General features: G+C 44.6%; 1 protein-coding gene across 2 annotated transcripts in view; it reads right to left on the bottom strand.

The window, feature by feature from the left end:
- Positions 1–18,067, bottom strand: part of Elovl2 (ELOVL fatty acid elongase 2) — a 37,115-nt gene extending 19,048 nt beyond the window's left edge. Inside the window, exon 1 of one of the 2 annotated variants that reach the window (XM_021180182.3) lies at positions 17,984–18,067. In XM_021180182.3, coding sequence (XP_021035841.1) covers positions 17,984–17,986 — 3 coding nt within the window. In that variant the 5' untranslated portion in view covers positions 17,987–18,067. Of the gene's footprint in view, positions 1–17,665; positions 17,797–17,983 lie in introns of those variants that run through there. The other variant, XM_021180183.3, reaches the window with a different exon arrangement.
- Between the last annotated feature and the right edge of the window lie 1,493 nt (positions 18,068–19,560).

Below are 19,560 nucleotides of genomic sequence, written 5' to 3'. Positions count from 1 at the left end.
ATTACACATGCACCAAGGAGTCACAAGGTTGCATCAAGTGGGCATCCATGGAGCACAGGACGGTGCTTGGATATCAAAGATACACTTCAACAGTAGAGCTTACTAATGCATTTCCAGTCACACTGGTGACTGGATAAAGGGCCGTATGCATAGCACTGTACAACTGAGCAATTGCCCTAGCCAAAAGCAGACTTGAAAACATATTCATAAGACTTAAATGATTTATATATTAACTCAGAGGTTAAAGAGTTTTATTAAATATATTTCATCAAGTATATTTCATAAAAACATATACAAATTTAGTTACTACCTAGTCAATTTAGAAGTCACGGTTCTTCACTGAATAGCAAAGAAACGCAAATGAAAACGATCCGGAGACTCCATCTCACCCAAAGCAGACTGGTCTTCAGGAGGACAACAAACATTAGTGAGGACACACAGTTGGTGGGGTGAAAGCTGGTCCGTCACTGTGGGAGTCAGCGTGGGGACTCCTCAACAAAAGAAACTAGATCCACCATATGACCCAGCTCCTGGAGCTCAGGGTTCCCGAAGGACCCCAGTCAGCAACCCCAGAGACCCAGGCTCATCAATGCTTCCGGAAGCACACCACTTACATAGCTAAGTAACAGAAAACACAGAATATGCACAGGATGACTTTGTTTTAGCAATAATGAAAAACTAAGTTGTTTTCGAGAAAGAGATGTGACTGGATATAATCACAGTAAGCAAACTAACCCAATCTTAAAAAATACAAATATTAATGTTTCTCTCATTGGGGTTGGTAGATTTTACAGAGATATGTAAAACTGTCTATACATACATGATGAGGAAACAGGGAAAATTCTAGAAGAAAGTCAATCAAAGGGAGGAGAGATGGGTGAGAAGAGGGGGGGAGGGGGTTAGCGGGACATGCTCAGTATATGGCGAGTGCCCTATGAAACTGTCCTCATGTAACATACTGTGTGCACTGAATGCAAACAATCAAATTAATTTAAATAATTACAAAAAGTGTAAGCATGGAAATAAAATGTAAACATTTTTCTTATAACACTTTGGTCTTATTAATAGATACTCAATAACTTAATATTAACAGAGTAAAATGAAGTCTACTACACATTAAACAAGGAGCCCCAGTTTCACAACAAGCAATTCTACTAGGTCAAGATCTTTGCCACAGCATTACAATCTCTGCTTCCACAGGAAGTCCGCAGCTAATATAAAACTCCTTGGAAATTAAGCCAAAGCCAGATTTCCGTACTCAGAAGAGCCAGAACGGTGCCAGTTTCAGAACTTAGGGGACACAGGAAGAATGAGGCTCTTTCACAAGCAGCAGCAGCAATGAAAGGAAATTGTGTTCGCATGTGCTCTGGTTGTCAAGTGCAGAGCAGAGGGAAGCAGACGGCACTTCTTAGGGACAAGTGCTTCTCGGGGACAAGTGCTGTCCCTTTGAATATGAAACAATGCAAGGCTTCTAATGATTTCATGGGAAAATATGGGTCAGGTTTTATTCCTAATTCTCCAAGCAAAGGTCAGATCTGTATTATTTCTAGGCAAAGCTCTAGATTACAAAGATATCCACAGCATTCCAATATATTTTTGACAAAGTCAAAAAGATGTCTTTTTAAACTGCTACTTCAGACAAGAGAACCCGAGAAATACCTTGTATTTTAACTCAGGCTGTGAAGTCAGCTCATAAGGACTGCTGAGGAACAGGCTCTAGCCCTGCTGAGTGCAACCCTGGGGACACATTCTTCTGCTTGGCAGGATATCATCACTAAAGTGACAGCTGACCCTCACCACAGTCTCTCCTACAAGCTGAAGGAATGTTACACCTCTCCCTTAGCTTTTCCATGGAGACAATGTCAAGTGGGCACCATTAGTGGTCGCTGCCAAACGAAGCTTGGGCTGTGGGTTCAGAGGCCAGGAAGTTCATTCCCCTTGGCCTCTGTGACAGGGTAAAGCAAGCCAGCTCTAAGCACCATAAGGGTGCTACCAGCTCATGTATCATTTGTTCATCAGTAAGGGGTCAAAGGCAATGTGGACAATAGATGTGACCTCTGTGGGCGGGAAGAAGGAGGTGGTGACAGGTGTCTGTCTATACATGATGGGAGCAGAAGACAAAATTAATATGAGCTACACACATGTGACAAAGCCAAAGTCTTTGCCAAAATATTGTCAAAATCATATAAATGCAAGACTTTGATGCCCATTTTCAGAAATCAGCAACATCAGCAATCCTGTCGTAGGTTTTCTCTTGGCTACTGTTCTGATGCTGTCTAAATAAGCACGCTAAGGAACTATGAGTGCCCCCATTCTTACTATAAATATTTCTATTCATTAGGCAGTAGAAAGCGCTGTGTAGTACAAAATGATCCTAATTAAACAATCATTTTATGTCTCTTACTCAGCCTCTGGAGGCTACTTTTTACAATTACTGTACAAGAGTCGTGCATTGTTATGAGCATGGGATCTCCCAGGCCCTCTCCGGCTCGCAGTTTTAAAGAGACAAGCTAGCAAGTGTTTGCTCTCCTCTTGTTCTTTCTTATCTCCCAATCTCAGAGCTGGTAGGAAGAGTGCCGGGCTCAGACAAAAAGAACTGACCCTGAGATATTGCTGACCAAGGAGCAGAAAATGCAAAATTATCACGGATTTTGAAACAAACACACAAAACTCACAAAAGGGACCTTGAGCTGATTAATCAGCTATGTGGAGAGAGGTTTGTTAGCATGAAATGCCTGATAACTTTGTTCCCAAATCCCACAGGCCAATGTTTCAATTTCCTGACTAGATATTCCAGAGAAATCAATGTATAGTCTTTCTCTGTATCTGCTCTCCATGTCTTAGAGGAGAGGGCCCCTCCAGCTCAGAAAGAGAATGCTTCTGCGGCCTTAGTAGCAATGATGTGTGCCACAGCAGCAACGTGAGTGGCCTCACAGGGGCTTCTGTGGCCTGCAGGAACCCTGCCTCACTCCTCCAACGTCGTTCAAAAGGGAAAGCTTGTATGTTCCAATCTTCTTTAAAGTGCTAAGTAAAAACAGCTTCAAGCCCACCCTGCCCTATCTCAAAGTTATAAATGCAACATAAAAATTGAAAAAAGGAAAAGCCCAGCTGTTCAAAGCCACATGTATAGGAAAGCATTACCAAATCCCCTTTGTAAAGTATGTGTCTCGATCTGTTCCTAAAGGAACCACTGGAAACTACCTGATTCTCAAGATAAACACACAAGTACACTACTTGGTACATTATGATTTTATGGTTTTAAGGTATTTTCTACACAGAAATCTTCATCTCATTTTTCAACTGTCAACCTTTTTCCTTTTCTTTTCTTTTCTTTTCTTTTCTTTTCCTTTCTTTTTTCTTTTCTTTTCCTTTCTTTTCTTTTTTCTTTTTTTCTTTTCTTAGAACTGTGTCATTTAGAGAATACCACTGCTGTGTCATTTAGAGAATACCACTGCTGTGTCATTTAGAGTATACCACTGCTGTGTCATTTAGAGAATACCACTGCTGTGTCATTTAGAGTATACCACTGCTGTGGTTAGTGCAGCTCTGAAAGCTTTGTAGTGTTTTTTCTTCTTCCACCTTGGAAAAGAGAAGACATAAATCCAGAAACATCAACAGGTGGTGGTGGTGACAAAGGAGAGAGAGGAGGGACAACCCTGCCTGGCTCTTCCTTTAGCAGAAATGTTTTCAGGACAGGGTGCTTTGTTGCTGATATCTCAGTCTGATCAGTGTTCTAGTTGCCTCTCCAATAGGAGCCAAAATTAGTCTCTGGAGCAGCAGGGACCTGCAGTTACCATCTGATTGGGTAAAGAAAATGTGTGTTGGGGTTGGGTATATTAGAGAAGCCAAAGAAAAAGATGCGAGACTGACTATTTTCTCAAACTATTGCTGGTGAGGAAAGAGAAAGGCAAAGTCATTTGCGTAGCTTTAATAAAACAGCCCAAGGGTTGAAATGTAGCTGTCTGTGGCAGCCGGCAGCAAGCCTGGCAGAAAGGTCAGGCTGAGCAGGTGAGCTGCCAGAGCAGGTGCCCTCTGTGACTCACAGGAGATGCAGGGACAATCCCACTTACAGGTGAAGCTTGGTCAGGGCTGCATGCTCCACCACACATATCTGAAACTGATTTTAAGTGGAGTCTCCTTTGCTGCTCTAGACAAGCGGGCAGTGTGGGAGGAGGCAGCTGGCACTGTTCACATGCCCACAGTCTCACTAGTACAGGGCCTCTGTCTACTAAAAGACGTGGGGAGAAAAGAGGCTTGGGGTGCTCACTACACAGTCACTTCTCACCAAATTGTTCATCTTAGTCTGCTCTTCTCCAGCATTTAGACTCCTCTAATGGAGGACTCGTTCAACTTCAAAGAGCCACTTGACCACGCCAACAGTGCTTACTTCTATCTAGGAGAGCATCCTTAGAGCAAAGGCTATTTCTGTTAAGTCTGTAAGACTTGCACACATTTAACAAGAAGTCAAGATACAGAGGGGTGCAATGTCTCATATATTAAATAAAATTCTACATAGTCATAGCTTCTCCTAACTCCACAGGAGCCTTAAAAATGAATGTTTCACTGTGACACTGATGGTCCCTCCTATGACAAGGCAGAAGCACCAGGACAGGAAGCAAGAGATCTAGGTTCCCCTCTGGACTCTGGGTGAAAGCCTTGGACTTCAGTTATCTCTTCTATACCTCCTTCCTGTGATGGTGGAAGCAGCTGCCGCTAAAACATTTCTCACCAGGAACAGGGATTATTATTATTATTAAGAGTTCATGGAACACCAATCTATATCACAACATCCATCCCTACCTTACAGTCCCTAAGAAAGTATACTTCAGGGTTATCCTTCACACATACTTCTAACATGGTCGCTGACTCAGACTAGGACCTCTGCCTTTACCAGTGTCCAGCAATGGAAACAAGAGGGCAGGATTGCACCAGTCTGCAGATGGTAGTCTGATTACACGTGAACTTTACATAGAGTATTACCAGCATAGCTAAAGATCAAACCTTCCTTATATTCAGATTTATATTGTGAATTAATTTATAATTCTACTTGTCAACAACATAAGCAAACACTTTCAGAGTGGGCTAGAACTCTCTTGTTCTAAGTACACATTTCTATGGATAGAACCAATTCCTTTGCCTGAACCTAAAACTCGTCCTAATATTCTTCCTTCAAGTGGACCTAACTAGGGTTAGCTGTAGGGTAGGGCTACAGACAGACTTTGCTCACATCCACCAAGCCGATGGTGTCTGCAGAGTTCCTTGGTAACTGTTGCTTCTCTTAGAGGATGTTCCTTCTTGGGGATTTGGTGCCTAAGCTTTGTGACTGTATGCAGCACTTTAACTCTACAGTAGATGCTACCCTAGAAAAACACACCCACATCTGCCATGGCCTCTTTTCTCTGAGCCTTCTGCTTACCGAAGAGGTATTACTGCTGGCTAGAAGCAGGCATGGGTGGGTCCATGACTGAACGTCTCTGGTCATAGCCACCATCTCCGTCAGATGGGTCCAGCGTCCCTGCTGTGCACTAATGGCTGTGAAATTTGCTTTCCATCCGTTTCACATTTTCACTGGTGTTTTCACAGCTGTTAATTCTCCGGTATTAGCTACTTACAGCCATCATGAACCCACTTCCTGTACTTTGTTCATTTTAAGGTGAGGTCTCAGAGTTATAGGACACACAGATGACTGATAACACTGCCTGAAAGTGTTCACTGTATTCAAATGAAGCACTGACTTTAACACAGGCCACCACTGTATTCAGCTCTACTCTCTGTTAGACGGGCATCGCCATTCCTCCTTGGCAAGTGAGGGAAGCAGGCCTTAAGCAAGGAGACTCCCCTGCTCCCTTCACAGCAAGGAGCAGCTGCTGTCTGCGGGAACGGTAATTCTGCTCAGCACCCATTCACAAAGAACAGCATACCCGTGGCTCTCACATGAAGAGCACACTCGAAGAAACATTCTGAGTGGGTCCTTCATTCTCTGTGAGATAAAAATCACCACCTCACAACAGCATGGCTGGGAGATTAAATAATTTGCATGTTTGTAAAACCATCTCTGACAGCTCCAGGCACAAAGTTGACATGGAGGAGACAGGCATTTCAGTGTTCTGCGTTTTCAAATCCCAATGTGAGGCACACTGTCTCTGCCTTACAACTCCACCGCCACATGAATTAGATACAAAAAGGAGTGGCACTGTAGAAGAGGAAGAATAGCCTTTAATTAACAGCCCACCTCAAAAGTGATGGCCTTATTTCATTCTAATGAATAACTTAATAAGGTACTACTTTTATTGTTATTATTATTATTGCTATTGTCAGGGGATGAGTGTGTTGGGGCATATGCATGCCACGGTGCTGTGCTGCGATCAGAGGATAACTTTATGGTCCTCCTTCCACCTTCCCATGGACTCAGGAGATTGACTTCAGGTCAGCAGGCTTGCATGACAAATGCTTTAGCCCAGCCCTCAACAGTGATGTCCTTAAACAATCGAGAGAGGATACACAGTGGTGTAACGAGGAGAGGCAGACTTTGCAGGTGAAGTATCTTGGTGTGTTAGTTCTTGTTGCTGGCACCAGTCCAGGGCCCTGTGCCTGCTAGGTAAGCGTTTTAGCACTAGGACAAATTCTCAGCTCTCTGGTTTAACTGGGGAAGGCAGTCATGGCTGTTCTCAAAACCAACACAGTGGAGAATTAATTGTGGAGGAGAACAGAGAGAGGACATGGCTTCCCCGCCTGAATTCAAAGGTGTAAAGCACATGGACTTTGAGTACAGAGCTCTCCTTGTTCTATAACCTCCTTTCTACAGCTTGCCTCAGTTTCCCTGTCGGTAACCAACTCCCAGCTCGCTGTGGGAGTGAGTGACAAGTATGCTTCTTATCGCTAAGGTGAGATTAATTGCTTGTATATCTGGTCACTCTCTTTCCATATAGGGGGCAATCAGCATTCAACCATGTTGTTCAGTTTTCTAAAACTTCCCTTTGGACACTGATTCAGCCAAGAGGCCAGATGAGAGTCCACCGAGACAAAAGGCCGCCTCCTGGCAGTGGCTCATCCTTCTCAGATATGCTTACCCAGGGCAGACCTTGGACCTCAGACATGACATATATCCTCAATGTAAATTTATGTTTAACTGTGCAGAACGATGCAGATGTGTTTAAATGTAGAGGATAAAATATATCATCAGGGTTGGGGAGCTCGTTCAGTCTGTAAAGTGACCAGCTGTGGCAGTATCCACTTGAGGTTCCAGCCTGGAACACACCAAGAGGTTAGTCTGCATGGCCATAAAGTTCCAGGGATCTGGTTGGCCCACCTCCAGATCCAATAAGAGACCGTGTCTCAGAGACCAAGATAGACAGCTCCCAAGGAACAACTTGAGGCTGTCCTCTGGCCTCCACAAATGCATGCATACATGCACACACATATATGCACAAAATGTATCGAGGATGTATCATCAAGGATGAGTGGCACGAACAGCAAAGCTACCGCTCGCTCCTTTGCTCAACTCCCCAGTCTGTGACAGACCCATCATGACAGTCAAAATGAGCAGCTGGGTGGAGGCCCCACACACCGTCACAGCTCAGCATACGTGTCTACAGTGTGTTCTGTCATCCAGTATCTGATGGAATCTGCTCGTGGTGAAACCTGAAATCCAGTTCATTCATCCATGGGCTGTATTTTACCACAGGAATAGAATATATATTTCCTGATGGATATTTTAGGTTGTTTCCAACTTCGTGATTACCAAAAATGCTGCTTTATATAAAATCTCCAATACTTATAAGTAAAGGCTTCCCTGGGGAAAATCTAGATGTGCAATTGCTATGCTGTTTAGGAAATGCATTTACATTTTTTTCTGTGAAAATGACTATATTGCTCTAAAATATTTATGAAATTTTCTGTCAGTTTTTAATCTTAGCCAGGTTCATGGGTGTGACGTGTATGAGTCTGCATTTCCACATTACAGCGGGACTTGTGCATGTCTTTTCATATTAATTAGCGTGCTACAAGAGCTGCTTCTTCAGTGAGCTGTCATTTCTATGACCATCTTCCACGCGTTTCACCGACTGCTGGGTCTCCTGCTTTAAAGTCATCGAGTATCCTACTTGCTACGTCTTTGTTACAGTCACTGCAGTTCCTTCCATCATCCTCATGGTTGACCTGTGGCCTCTTCTCACCCAGGCCAGGCACGCTCCCACTGAGCTACAGTCCCAGCCTAAATGTCATGTTATAGTTTATGTCAAGAAATTACCCATCCCATATCCTCTATTTCTAATGGTTTTTAAGTTTCATTTTCCTTTAGCCTTTTTAATGATCTAGAGTTTACATCTTGTCAGGTGGAGAGCTGACGGGCCCCACGTGGTTCCATATTCCTCTGTGTCATAACACATCTCTCGTTGGCACCAATCCCTTTCCCCCTGCCCTCCTCATCTGGTTGTCTTCTGAGACCTTTCACGCTGCTAGAGCAAATCCAAGAATGCTCCTTCCTGTGATAATCATGACCAGAAGTCGGGTCCTGTTTGTTAATATGCTAGACATGGCCCCATTCCTGTGCTTTGGCTTGCCCATGGGGACAGATGTATACATCTGTCTGTCCACTTGTTCCTTGGAAGAGGTCTGAGCCATGAAGGCACTTGAAGGTCCAAAGAAAAGGTTTCTACCAATTCATTAAAGTCACAGAACGTTGTCTCCCAAATGACTATACAAACTAATTTTCACATCTCTACACAATCTGGATAAAAAAAAGTTCCTAAAATATTGAAAAGTGAAGAGACTGCATTTGGGTCTGTACAGTGGCACAAAAATCCAGTACTAACCTGTTTTTTCCCAATGGCATACACCAAGCCTCAGAAATTTCAAATACTGTATATTTTCACAATGCATACACATCCTACACGTGATTACAAAGTATATAGTTTCCAAGATACCCCTGCTGCTAGCAAGCTGGCCTAGGTTAGCATGTTGTTTAGGAAAGGTTTGCAAGCATGCAGGTAAAATACTCAGTTTAACTTCTGGAAGGAAGAAAAAGTACCAACAAAATTCCTCTGTGAAAACTTTTTTCACTTTTCTTTTGGCAAGACCATAGAATATTGGATATCCAAGCAATGACGTGTTATCCTGGAGGGCAACATGGACTTTGTCCAGAGAACCAGAGGCTCCATGCTGCATGATTCAAAGTCCCCCCAACCCTTGTCTTCCCCCAGTTCTTATCCAGTAACTCCACTCCAGCCAGGCTGCTGGGTTCTGGCTCCCAGAACACATTTCCAGCAATCCCTCCATGATAAAAGCCTCTGCCTCTTCACTTCTTTCATTCCCTCACATCTTAAAAATCTCCCCAGTGGTCATCACCTCTACACTGACAGACAAGAGAAGGAGAAGCAACGTACTCCCTTAACACACACGTCCCATTATCTGCTATGCTTAGATTTAGTAACTGAAAAAGCGTGTAGAGTCCAGTGGGAAAGGCAGAGAACGGAAGACCTGTTTTCTAGAAGGCTGTTTTTAGGGGTTAAGGCCTCAGGCTAAGCACCACTAAGACGCTCAAGTCAGGCAATTTGATGTGGGAGGTTGAGTAAAGAGCGCTGGCTTAGTCTGATTACCAGAGGCTTCTCTGGATTGCCTAAAGCTGTTATTCAAATCCACGGCAGTTTTCGAAATGCAGGCGCTTGGCTACAGTGTGAGTGCCTTTCTGGGAGAACCACTCACTAAGAGGATGGCTTTGAAGAAGCATACGTGGGCGAGCTGTGTTCCAGGTTTTCCTTTCTCACCAGTTACTTTAAAAGAATTCTTGAAGCCTCAGGGATCTGAAGAAGAGACAATGAAACCTTCCCATATTTTTCATTCTTGGGGGGCGGAGGTTCCTGAATATTAAATTTAACATCACCTTCATAGGGATATAGTGTTTTTAAAATGCATATGTCTTTAGATAATCAAGAGAGTTGAAAACATCTCTAGTTCATGCATACAGGATGTCACCGCTATGAAGATGGATATGCCTCAGCAGCAGTGACCAATTGCCCACTTCCTATCTGGAAGGGCTTTGCATGCCCTGTCTTATCTGGCTGACTCTTCACTCAGTATGACATTTTAGAAAGGAGGATGCTGGATTTCACATGGCTAAACAACTTGGGAGACATGGAGACCAAGGAACTGAATCCAAGAGTGTGCAACTGAAGAAAATTAAAAAAGCAATCATGAAAAGAAGTAAAAAGAATCAGCACATTAGCTCAGCCCCTATATAACCCCCTCCTGATGTTCATCCACACAGTATGGTAGCTAGGTTAACCTCTCTAAATCATATCCTTAGTACATGACCATTCTCTACCTCCTTCAAAATCTAACAGCAACAACGTACTCTCAAGCTTAGCACTCATCTAAGTCCGGCCTGAATCATCTCTCCCTGTCATGAAGCCCACAGTGTCCACATTAAAGACCTTACTGAACTAGCGTGAGCTAGGCTCTGTGTACACACAGCCCTGTCCACAAAGTGCTCCCAGGACAATGTCTCTCAAATCCTTTTGGGTCATTACCTTCTGAGGCCTTAGCTGGTTATTTCTTCTACCTGTGACATCTACTGTAATGTCTTTCCCCACACATTTAAATCAGCCCAGTCCTGTTCCCGGACAGATCCTGACTCCTTGCAGTACGCACTGAACACTTTACAACAAGTCAGGACCTCTTATTATTTGAGCTCTAGAGCACCAGATTTTAAATCTGTGTGTGCCTGGATTCCTGGCATGCAGCCCCCAGGCTCTTCCCTCTGGAGACAAGATGTTTATGTTTCTCTGAAAGCAGTTTTAAAAAATAAGTTACTCAGTTACAGAGAGTGTACTTCATTCCTTCAAAGGAAGAACAAAAGCAAACTATTCACTCCAAAGCCTGCACTGAGGGCTGGGCTCCGTTACAAACTCGAGGCCAGTGCTAAAAAGATTAGAGTTCTCTGTAGAAAGTCCTGACAGAGGGGTGTTTCCACTGTTTCAGTTATAAGAGTTAAGACAAGAGGAGCGAATAGTGTTCTAGCAGCAGGGGTAGGACTTTCCGGCACTGGTGTCAAGAGCAGGCTGCTGCTGCTCAGGCATTTGAAACTGACTTCAGACTGTAAATCGAAAAATGACTTGTGATGAAGGACATTTCTTTTTAGGAGTCAGGACGCCAGAAATGAAGGCCAGAAAGGAACCTGAGAGTCCTGCCAGTAAAAGGAATAACAACTGTTCAGCCTCCGGAGTAGGATGGGGAAGACCCCAGGAAAGATTTGGGTGGGCTGCCCTTGAGGCGTTTCTCCAGGGCTGAAAAGCGCCCTGCCCATTGCCACTGACCCACCAAGGGCTAAAGAGTTTGATCTTCAAACCAGGAAAGCTGTGGGTATAGGGGGGAGGGGCTTCCCTCGGGCAGTCTAAGGAAGGCCCCAAGAACGAGGCAGAGGGATTCCACACAGGCTGCTTCTTTCTCCAGACACAGAGGGAAGCAGATGGCCAGGCACGGTGCTCACACCGGTCGGTCATCCCAGCGCTGGGGAGGCTGAGGTAGAGACAAGTTTCAGGCCAGCCAGCCTTGTAAACTGCCTCAAAACAAACGCTGAGCAAAGCCAAAGGAACAACGTTTCTGCTTTACAGACACACTGTCTTCTTTAAAGGCACGAGTTCATTTAACTCTAACCCCTTCGTGTGATGGCTAATAAATGTTCTGATCCTGTCAAGTGGGTAAGAGTCTCCAAGTAGTCCTAATACCTACGGAATTCAAAGATCTCTCTAAGTTCTGCTAAATCACATGAAAAAGTCAACATATTCACATCTTTAAAACACCAGAATTACGACCAAATGATAAGCTCTTAAGACATGAAATATGTGCAAAGCTACCGTTGGTTGTCCTTTCTGGCCGTCTCAACATTACAGTCACTAATCAAACCAGGGACTGCCTGATTTCACGTGAGAGCTGTTCGTCTACCGTACGGCTGCTCCAGTTACACAAAAAACACTTGTGTGTTCCACTTCTGTGTGTACTAAATTAAAATGGAATCCTTACGTATTATTTAAATGTGTGTATGTATATATGTATAATATATACAATCTATAAATAATATGTCAATATATAATCGGCTTGACTATCTAAAACATTTTAAGTGCTAACATAATGCCACAGTAGAATATTCCACACTTGACCCCATGCAATAGTTGAAAGAGAAGTATTTGTAAAAATATGTGTATACAAGGTACATTATGAAAAATAAACAAATCCTGTGTTTAGAATTACCACCCTTAAGATCTATCATCATGCTAGGATATGTGTTTACAAATACTTAAAAAAACTTCTGAAAACAAAAACAAAGAATCCTAAATCCAAGCTACTTCTGTTAGGAGGCATGTTAGAGAATGAACCTGCATATGTGTCCACATGCGTGCCCACATCTGTCCAACCATAACTCACAGGGTGGAGACTACTCAGGAAACTTGCCCGCTTTTTATAAACACGCTGACTTGTTTATAAACACGTAGGAAAGCACATTCAGACTGGCTTGTGGATAACGGTATATGGAGTAGCGAGAAAGGTACACTGGGGCCTGAAAATTCAGATCTCTGTATGTGACCTTGAACAAAGCATTTCTCTTCTTTCAAACTCAGCTTTCTTATCTATGACGTAAGCTCAGGTGCTGTAAAATTTAACTTTCTTCAGAATAGTTATATATAAACTTCAAAACTTCAAAATAGTTTTGTAGAAAAACACAGTGAAAGACATCTGATGTTCTAGCTATATTAAAGCCTAATTATGTTTAAATGAGTTCAAATATAAAATATTCAATAACACAAAATAGTATTGCCACATATGCAGAGGGAGGGCAGAGGCTCATGTCAGAGATGTTCCTAAATTGTCCCTGTGCCATGTTTGGAGTCAGGGTCTCTCACTGAATCTGGAGCTTTCCAATGCAGTCAGATCAGCTGGCCAGCAAGCCCCAGGGTGCTCCTATCTCTGCCCCCACAGTACTGGGATTGCAGGGCTCAGCACCAGGCCTCACTTTAGGGTTGTTTGTTTTATGTGATGCCAGGAGTCTACATTCAGGTCCTCAGGCTTCACAGAAGCCCTTTACTGACTAGCCATCTCCCCAGCCTACTGTGCATTTAAGTTATAATTAAATGGCCAACTACCGAAAAATAATGTAGAGTGAAAAGCTTCCCAGAAAACCCATGAATCGTGGCTTGGCTTCTATTAAGAAAAATACTCATTTTTAATCTCAGTAAGAAAGTAGCACTATAAATTTCATTATGTGTAAACAAGAATATAACCTGATCTCTTCTGCAAATTATGTTATTAGATGCATTTACAGAAATGTGTGCTTTGCTTTCAGTAAGAACTTATGATTCAATTATAGATTTTGTCTTTTAAAGTAATAGTATGACCACAAATGTGACTCTGAAATGCAAATGCAGCTTCAGGATAAAATATAGGTTACTTATTAAATATAACTCGGGCGCAGGCCAGGCCTGGCTGCACTGTGCTAAACCAACTGTTTCTGAGGGCTAAGACACGCCACCAGCTGGAGGAGTATTCTGCGGTTTTGCAAAGCAAATGGTTATCTCTTAGTACACCCTTACGGATAAGGAGCAGGAGAATCAGCATGGGAATAAGGAGTTCTGACCTTCAGACTATCAGCATGCAGTAATGGTCAATGCTTAAGATGTGCCAGCCTCGGCCTTATGTGATCACCTGATATTGATACACTACTGAATGACACAGACAAAGCCTGTCTGTCCTCAACCAAGTCTGAATTCAGAAAGAGATGCAAAGACAAAAGACATCACCAGTTAAGTACAGGCTTAGAAAGGGCCAAGAGTGCTTGAGTGGATTGCTAGGTAGCCATGCTGAGGTGTGAGAGGGTCTGGTGTGTGTACAGAAAAAGTATGGCTCTGGTTTTAGGTAGCCTGGTTACAGGAGGTCTAACCACAGATGCCATAAGAACACAGATACAGGAATCTGCAGGCCAGAGCCCTGCCCTGGGAATCAATAGCTACAGGACTGAGTCCCGTCTGATGCTTACAAAATAATCTCATGCTAAAGATTAACCCCACTTAGAAAGTGGGTGAACAGTGTGTCAGAGTGACCTGGCCAGGGGCACGGAACTTGTGGGTAATCCAGCCAGCACTGAAAGCTGGACTTGCTGACCACCTGTCGAGTGTCTGGCTTCTTTGTATCTTTGTGCACGCAGCACAGAGCAGAGCACTCCATTTCTCACAAAGTATCAGTGAGAGGTCACCACTGTGCTCGTGATTATTAGTAGTTGACGCCACTGATGTTTCAAAGATTAAATAAAGCTCACATTCACTAATGTTTTTGAAGTTCTTAGACTAATTTCATTTTTTTTTCTTTCTGGGCCTTCCCTCCCCCCCCCCCTTTTCTTGGGTGGATCACCTTACTACAAGGCTGTCATTTAAAGTAATGAATATTCTTTGAATGTTAAAAATGAGCTATACAACAGAAACCACTATGATTTAACAAGGACAGAGGGAACAATAAGGAGACGGGTAGACGTGGGGTCCAGAGATTCAAAGAATGGCATTTCTCTGCAGAGAAATGAAGTTAAAAATCAAAGAGACCAAAAAAAGTAGAGACCTGTAGGAGTGGAAAGTATGGAAGAAAGAGAGCAGAGGTGGAGGTGAGAAAGGCAAAGAGCTATTTTCAAACAAAACCTGAGAATATTGGACCAAAAAAAAAAAAAAAACCATGAAAGAAAAAAAATGGACCAAGAATCAGCTTTCTGACACAGTAACCTAGACAGCAGGTGGAATTACCAGCAGCGTTGGGTGGAGGCTGAAAGGTGAGCAGGCTTCATCTGCCTAGTGCTGGGTCTAAGGTGGCAGCCAGGTGCTCACGAGTGGAAAGGGTCTCAGAGATAAGAGATAACTTTGGATGTGTGTGCTACTGAGAGCTGTCTGTCCAATCTGGTGACCTCCAAAGCATCTGCCTATGAGCAACCAAAATTCAGCCACCCTGACCTGGCATGTGCTGTGAGTATAAATACTAGGAGGAAGGTCTTTCTTTTAGATAGGATCCCTCTTTATAGCCTTAGACAGGATCCCTCTTTATAGCCTAGGGGAATCTTGAACTCACAACCCTTCATTCTAGTCTCTTTAAGTGCTGGGATTACAAACAATAACCACCATGCCGAGGACGTAATTTTGAAGATTTTGTACTTGTGTAAAATCCCTTAACCTTTTTGTATTGGTTGCATGTGGGAGTGACGCTTGCCCAGAGAGGGTTAAATGTTGAAATGTATTTTGAGTCTCTACTTTTTCAAATGTACCTGCCAGAAATTGAAAGTCACCTGTATGCTTTCTGTTCTATTTCTGTTAGATAGAATGGATTCATGAAGTACATGGTCTTGCTTATTCATCCTCCAAACCTTCTAACATTGTATTTTGAGACAATCACTGCTGCTCTGTCTGGTCTTGAACTCGTATGGAAAACCCAGGATGGTCTCTATCTCTATACCCTCCTGCATCAGCTTCCTACATATGATATTTCTATACACTTCAATGGCCTGCTGTACCATCACTTTTTATGGAAGAAAATACCAAGGTCTATATAATCACATAGTTCAATATGGGGCTGAGATTCAAACTTAGGAATAATAGTAGATCACGTCAACTTAGAAACAAGCCATCCTCTCAAGTTACTAAGTGGTTACAAATTAAATGGTGGAAGTATCAGTCCATTAGAATGGTTCCTTGCCAGAGTTAGTGACAGCCTAATATTATTCATAATTGATAACCTAAGGTATGACGAGCTACTGATGATGTTCACAAAGTTTCACTCTCTTGGGCTAACAAAGTCTCCATTACACTGGCAACTCCACCTCTCCCAAGTCAAATGGCCCATATCTAACTGTCCAGCAGAGAAAAACATCCTTGACACAACCCTCAACAGAAGGCCCCTGGTTTCAGACCATAACTGGACACATGACACAGGCGCACTTAACACATTTCCACCAAGTTGTCTTCACATCATGGCATCTGAACTTCCCCAAGTAAAATGCATTTCACTTAGCCCTTCACTGGAGAACTAAAATGTTGAGCTTACCCAGCTAGATAATTAAGAATACACTGTGTCTGTATTGTGGTTCCCTCCTGTAATCCCAGCACCCAGGACATAGAGCCAGGAAGATTGAGAGTTTGTAGCTAGCCTGAACTATGAGGCTGTCTCAATAAACATAAATAAACAGATAGATAGATAGATAGATAGATAGATAGATAGATAGATAGATAGGTAGGTAGATAGATAGATGATAGATAGAAAATTCAACAAAACCCTCTTCCTTTTTTTTGCTAGAATACTAACAGTAAAACCTTCTGCACATATGAACTGAAATACAAAATTAAGCACCATTAATTTATGTTTAGTTCATTGGTTTTGATTTCAAAAACAAAGCTTTCAGTTCTACTACCTATCTGGACAAGATTAGCTGAGGACCACCAGGCAGTACAGTCTTGACTCTATCATCTTCAGAATTTCTCATGTAAATGCTCTTCAAGCAGTTCATCTCCAATGATAATAAACACACTCCCCTCACCAGTCACAACCCACTGACACCGTGCTGCAAGTGGGGAAAAGGGAGACTTGAATAGTCTTTTTTGCAATACGACTTGTTAGCAGAGACATCTTGGTATGGGTGTAGAAGAATGTATCACCTGACCCACTTACTCAGAACCCAGCCCCCCCACGCCCCCACCCTTTCTGCCTCTCTGCCCCATTTCTCAAAAGTGATATCGTTTGATTTGGTCACAGACTTGAAAATGCTTACTGAGCTTGCAGGGAGATAGGATAAAGATTGTAAGGCTTGCCCTTGCCAGCTACAGGTTAATGTGCACTGACTTTCACTGAGTTGAAGTATTCTTGGAAGTTTTCCCTAACTAAAAATCTCTGTCTACTTTGGAAGAGAGAGAGAGAGAGAGAGAGAGAGAGAGAGAGAGAGAGAGAGAGAGAGAGAGAGAGAGAGAGAGAGAGAGAGAAAGAACCAGTTAGCACTAAAAAAGCTCTGTCTACTCAGAAGATGTCAGGAGACTCAAGTGGCCGAGGAAGCATGAAGCGGCCACTAACATTCTGCTCAGTGTGTCCCTCCTGTCCAAGAGAAGAGCGTGTCTCTCCTCCCACACTGCACTTTAGATTCTGATCGCTCCTATTAAATCGACAGTTCTTGTAGTGGTTCACTTCAAGGAGACTGCTACCCCCCACTTAGCATAGCATAAAGTACTTTCCTCTACTTTTTTTTAAAAAAATAAATGATGTGTGCCAGGCACTGTAGACAAAGACTGTTCACCAAAACTTGCATTTTGGTGAGGGAGACATTCAATACACTAAAAAACAAAAAAAACAAAAACCCAGATTATATCATGCTTAAATAGAGAAAACAAAATGGGGGGGGGGGAGGCAATAGGGAAGGGGTGGGCTGGAATTTTAGTGCTAAGACAATATCCAACCAAGAAGAGATGGTGAGCCGAAAACAGTGTGGGAAGAGGGGGGGACAATCTAGGGCTGCCCCGTGTCAGGTGGGACAAGGAAAGGGGCATGCCCTTCACATATTTAGCAAGCCCTTGCGAAAAGACAAAGACCAATGAAGACAAACGCAGGATCTGCGGCTCTCTTTAACGAGGAGGTGCTCTTTTGAGACAGGGTGTCTCACCGTGGCCCAGGCTGGCCTCGAACTCGCGGCAATCCTCCTGCCTCAGCTCCCTCAGGGCTGCGATCGCTGCCTGCCCAGGAACCCGCTGGCTCCCTGCGAGCTCAGCAGCACACAGTCTCCGCCTTTGTGCCCAGGCGCCGGGTTTCGCGGGGTCCCTCGGCGAGCGGCTCGTGGAGGGGAGAGCGTTGGGCCCCGGCTGCAGCGCCGACACGCCCCCGCGCCCGGTTACCCGCCGGCGCCCCGGCCCTACGCCCGCACGCCCCGGCCCCAACGTCCGCCGCCATCCGGGACGAGGCGCGCGGCCCCCCACTCACTCACCATGGCCGCGCGGCCGCGATGCGCTGTCCAGGGTAGCCGCCTTCCTTCTGCGCCGCGCCACGCGCCGCCCGCGCTAGTCACTCGCCCCCGCCCCCTCGGGCGCGCGCCGCCCGCCTCCCCGCCCCCTCGGGCGCGCGCCGCGCCCTGCCCGCTCCGGGCCGTTTCCTCCGCCCCGCGCCGCTGGCCCTCGGAGGGGACCACGGAGTGGGAGGAGCCCCGGCGCCGGCCGCGAGGCCGTGGGCCCCCCCAGAGGCCTGCGCGTCCCCGCTCCGCGCGCGCCCCCGCCGGCGCTGGCGCGGCGCCCCCTGCCGGCCGGGCTGGGATTTGCAAGCCCAGCTGGCGCCTTTTGCAGGCGTCTGGGCGCGCGCGTCTATCACAGCATCAAGCTCCTGGAGAAGCCACCAGCAGCTCCTCCGCTACTCCTGGGGAGTGGCTGGGCGAGCGCAGGATGATTTAAATTGGGCACACGGGTTTGCAGGGATGACCAAGGGCTGGTCTGGTCTTGCACCTGTATAATCCCAGCACTTGAGAGCAGGGCCAGGAGGAATAGGAAAGAGTTCAAGGTCAGCCTTGGCTTTTTAGGGAGTGTTCTGCACCAACCTGAGCTTCGTGAGACCCTGCTTCAAATAAACAAACAAATAAGCAAACGATAACCATTCATTCTAGGTGCCACGGGGAGCAGATGAGCACCAATACTCTGTCTAAACTGACTTTTTCAGAGCTTGCTTCCAGAGGGGCTATCAGGGGCTCAGATGGCTTATTCAATGCTTCGATAATGGTGTACAGAACTAGATTCCAGGCCTTTGAGTGTCAAATGACTGCTTTTCACATTGCCTTCAGAATGAGCACGCATTTTTCTTAGCTGATGCGGTAAACTTGAAACGCACACACAGGTGTTAGGTACCTTTGTGGACAAAGATAAGAATGATCTTTAAACAAACAAACAAACAAACTTGGAAATACAGATCTTCTCACTTTCTTTGTATAGCTTCTAGTTCACATCCGGACAGTGTATCTGAATGAACTTAGAGAGGACTGGGAGCCAATAGGAGACAGTGTTAAACCACAAACCCCTGCAATTCAGAACCAGGATTCACTTTATCTCCATGGCAACCATCATCATCAAAATTGGGAAGTAAAGGCACTAGCTGATGTCCTCCCCCCGCCCCGTAATTTTCATCTGAAGCATTTTTTCCTTGGACACCTTCTGTGATGGTTTGTCTTTCCTGTCAACTTAACAAGTTTTAGAATCACCTTAGGAGACCCACCCCTGGACATGTCTGTGAACATGTTTCCAGAGAGTTTCAGATGAGGTGGGAAAGACAAACTCCAAATGTCGACAGAGCCATCTTACTGTGGACACAGCGAGATCAACTGCTTTCACAATCAATTCTGCTACCATGATGGGCCATACCTTGGAGACATGAGGCAGAATAAACCTCTGGTCTTAGTTGGGATTTCTATCGCTTCGATAAAATGCCCTGGCCTTTATCAACGTGGGGAAGAAAGGGTTTATTTCCCCTACACTTCCATGTCAAAGTCTGTCTGGCTCCTCTCAGGCTCCTGTAGCCTGCTTC

This window comes from Mus caroli, unplaced genomic scaffold (genome assembly GCF_978045245.1).
Source record: "Mus caroli unplaced genomic scaffold, Mus_caroli_1 scaffold_15, whole genome shotgun sequence".
NCBI classification, from domain to species: Eukaryota; Metazoa; Chordata; class Mammalia; order Rodentia; family Muridae; genus Mus; species Mus caroli.
The sequence above is the reverse complement of the archived record's forward strand: the minus strand, read 5'-3'. Positions and strand labels throughout refer to the sequence as shown.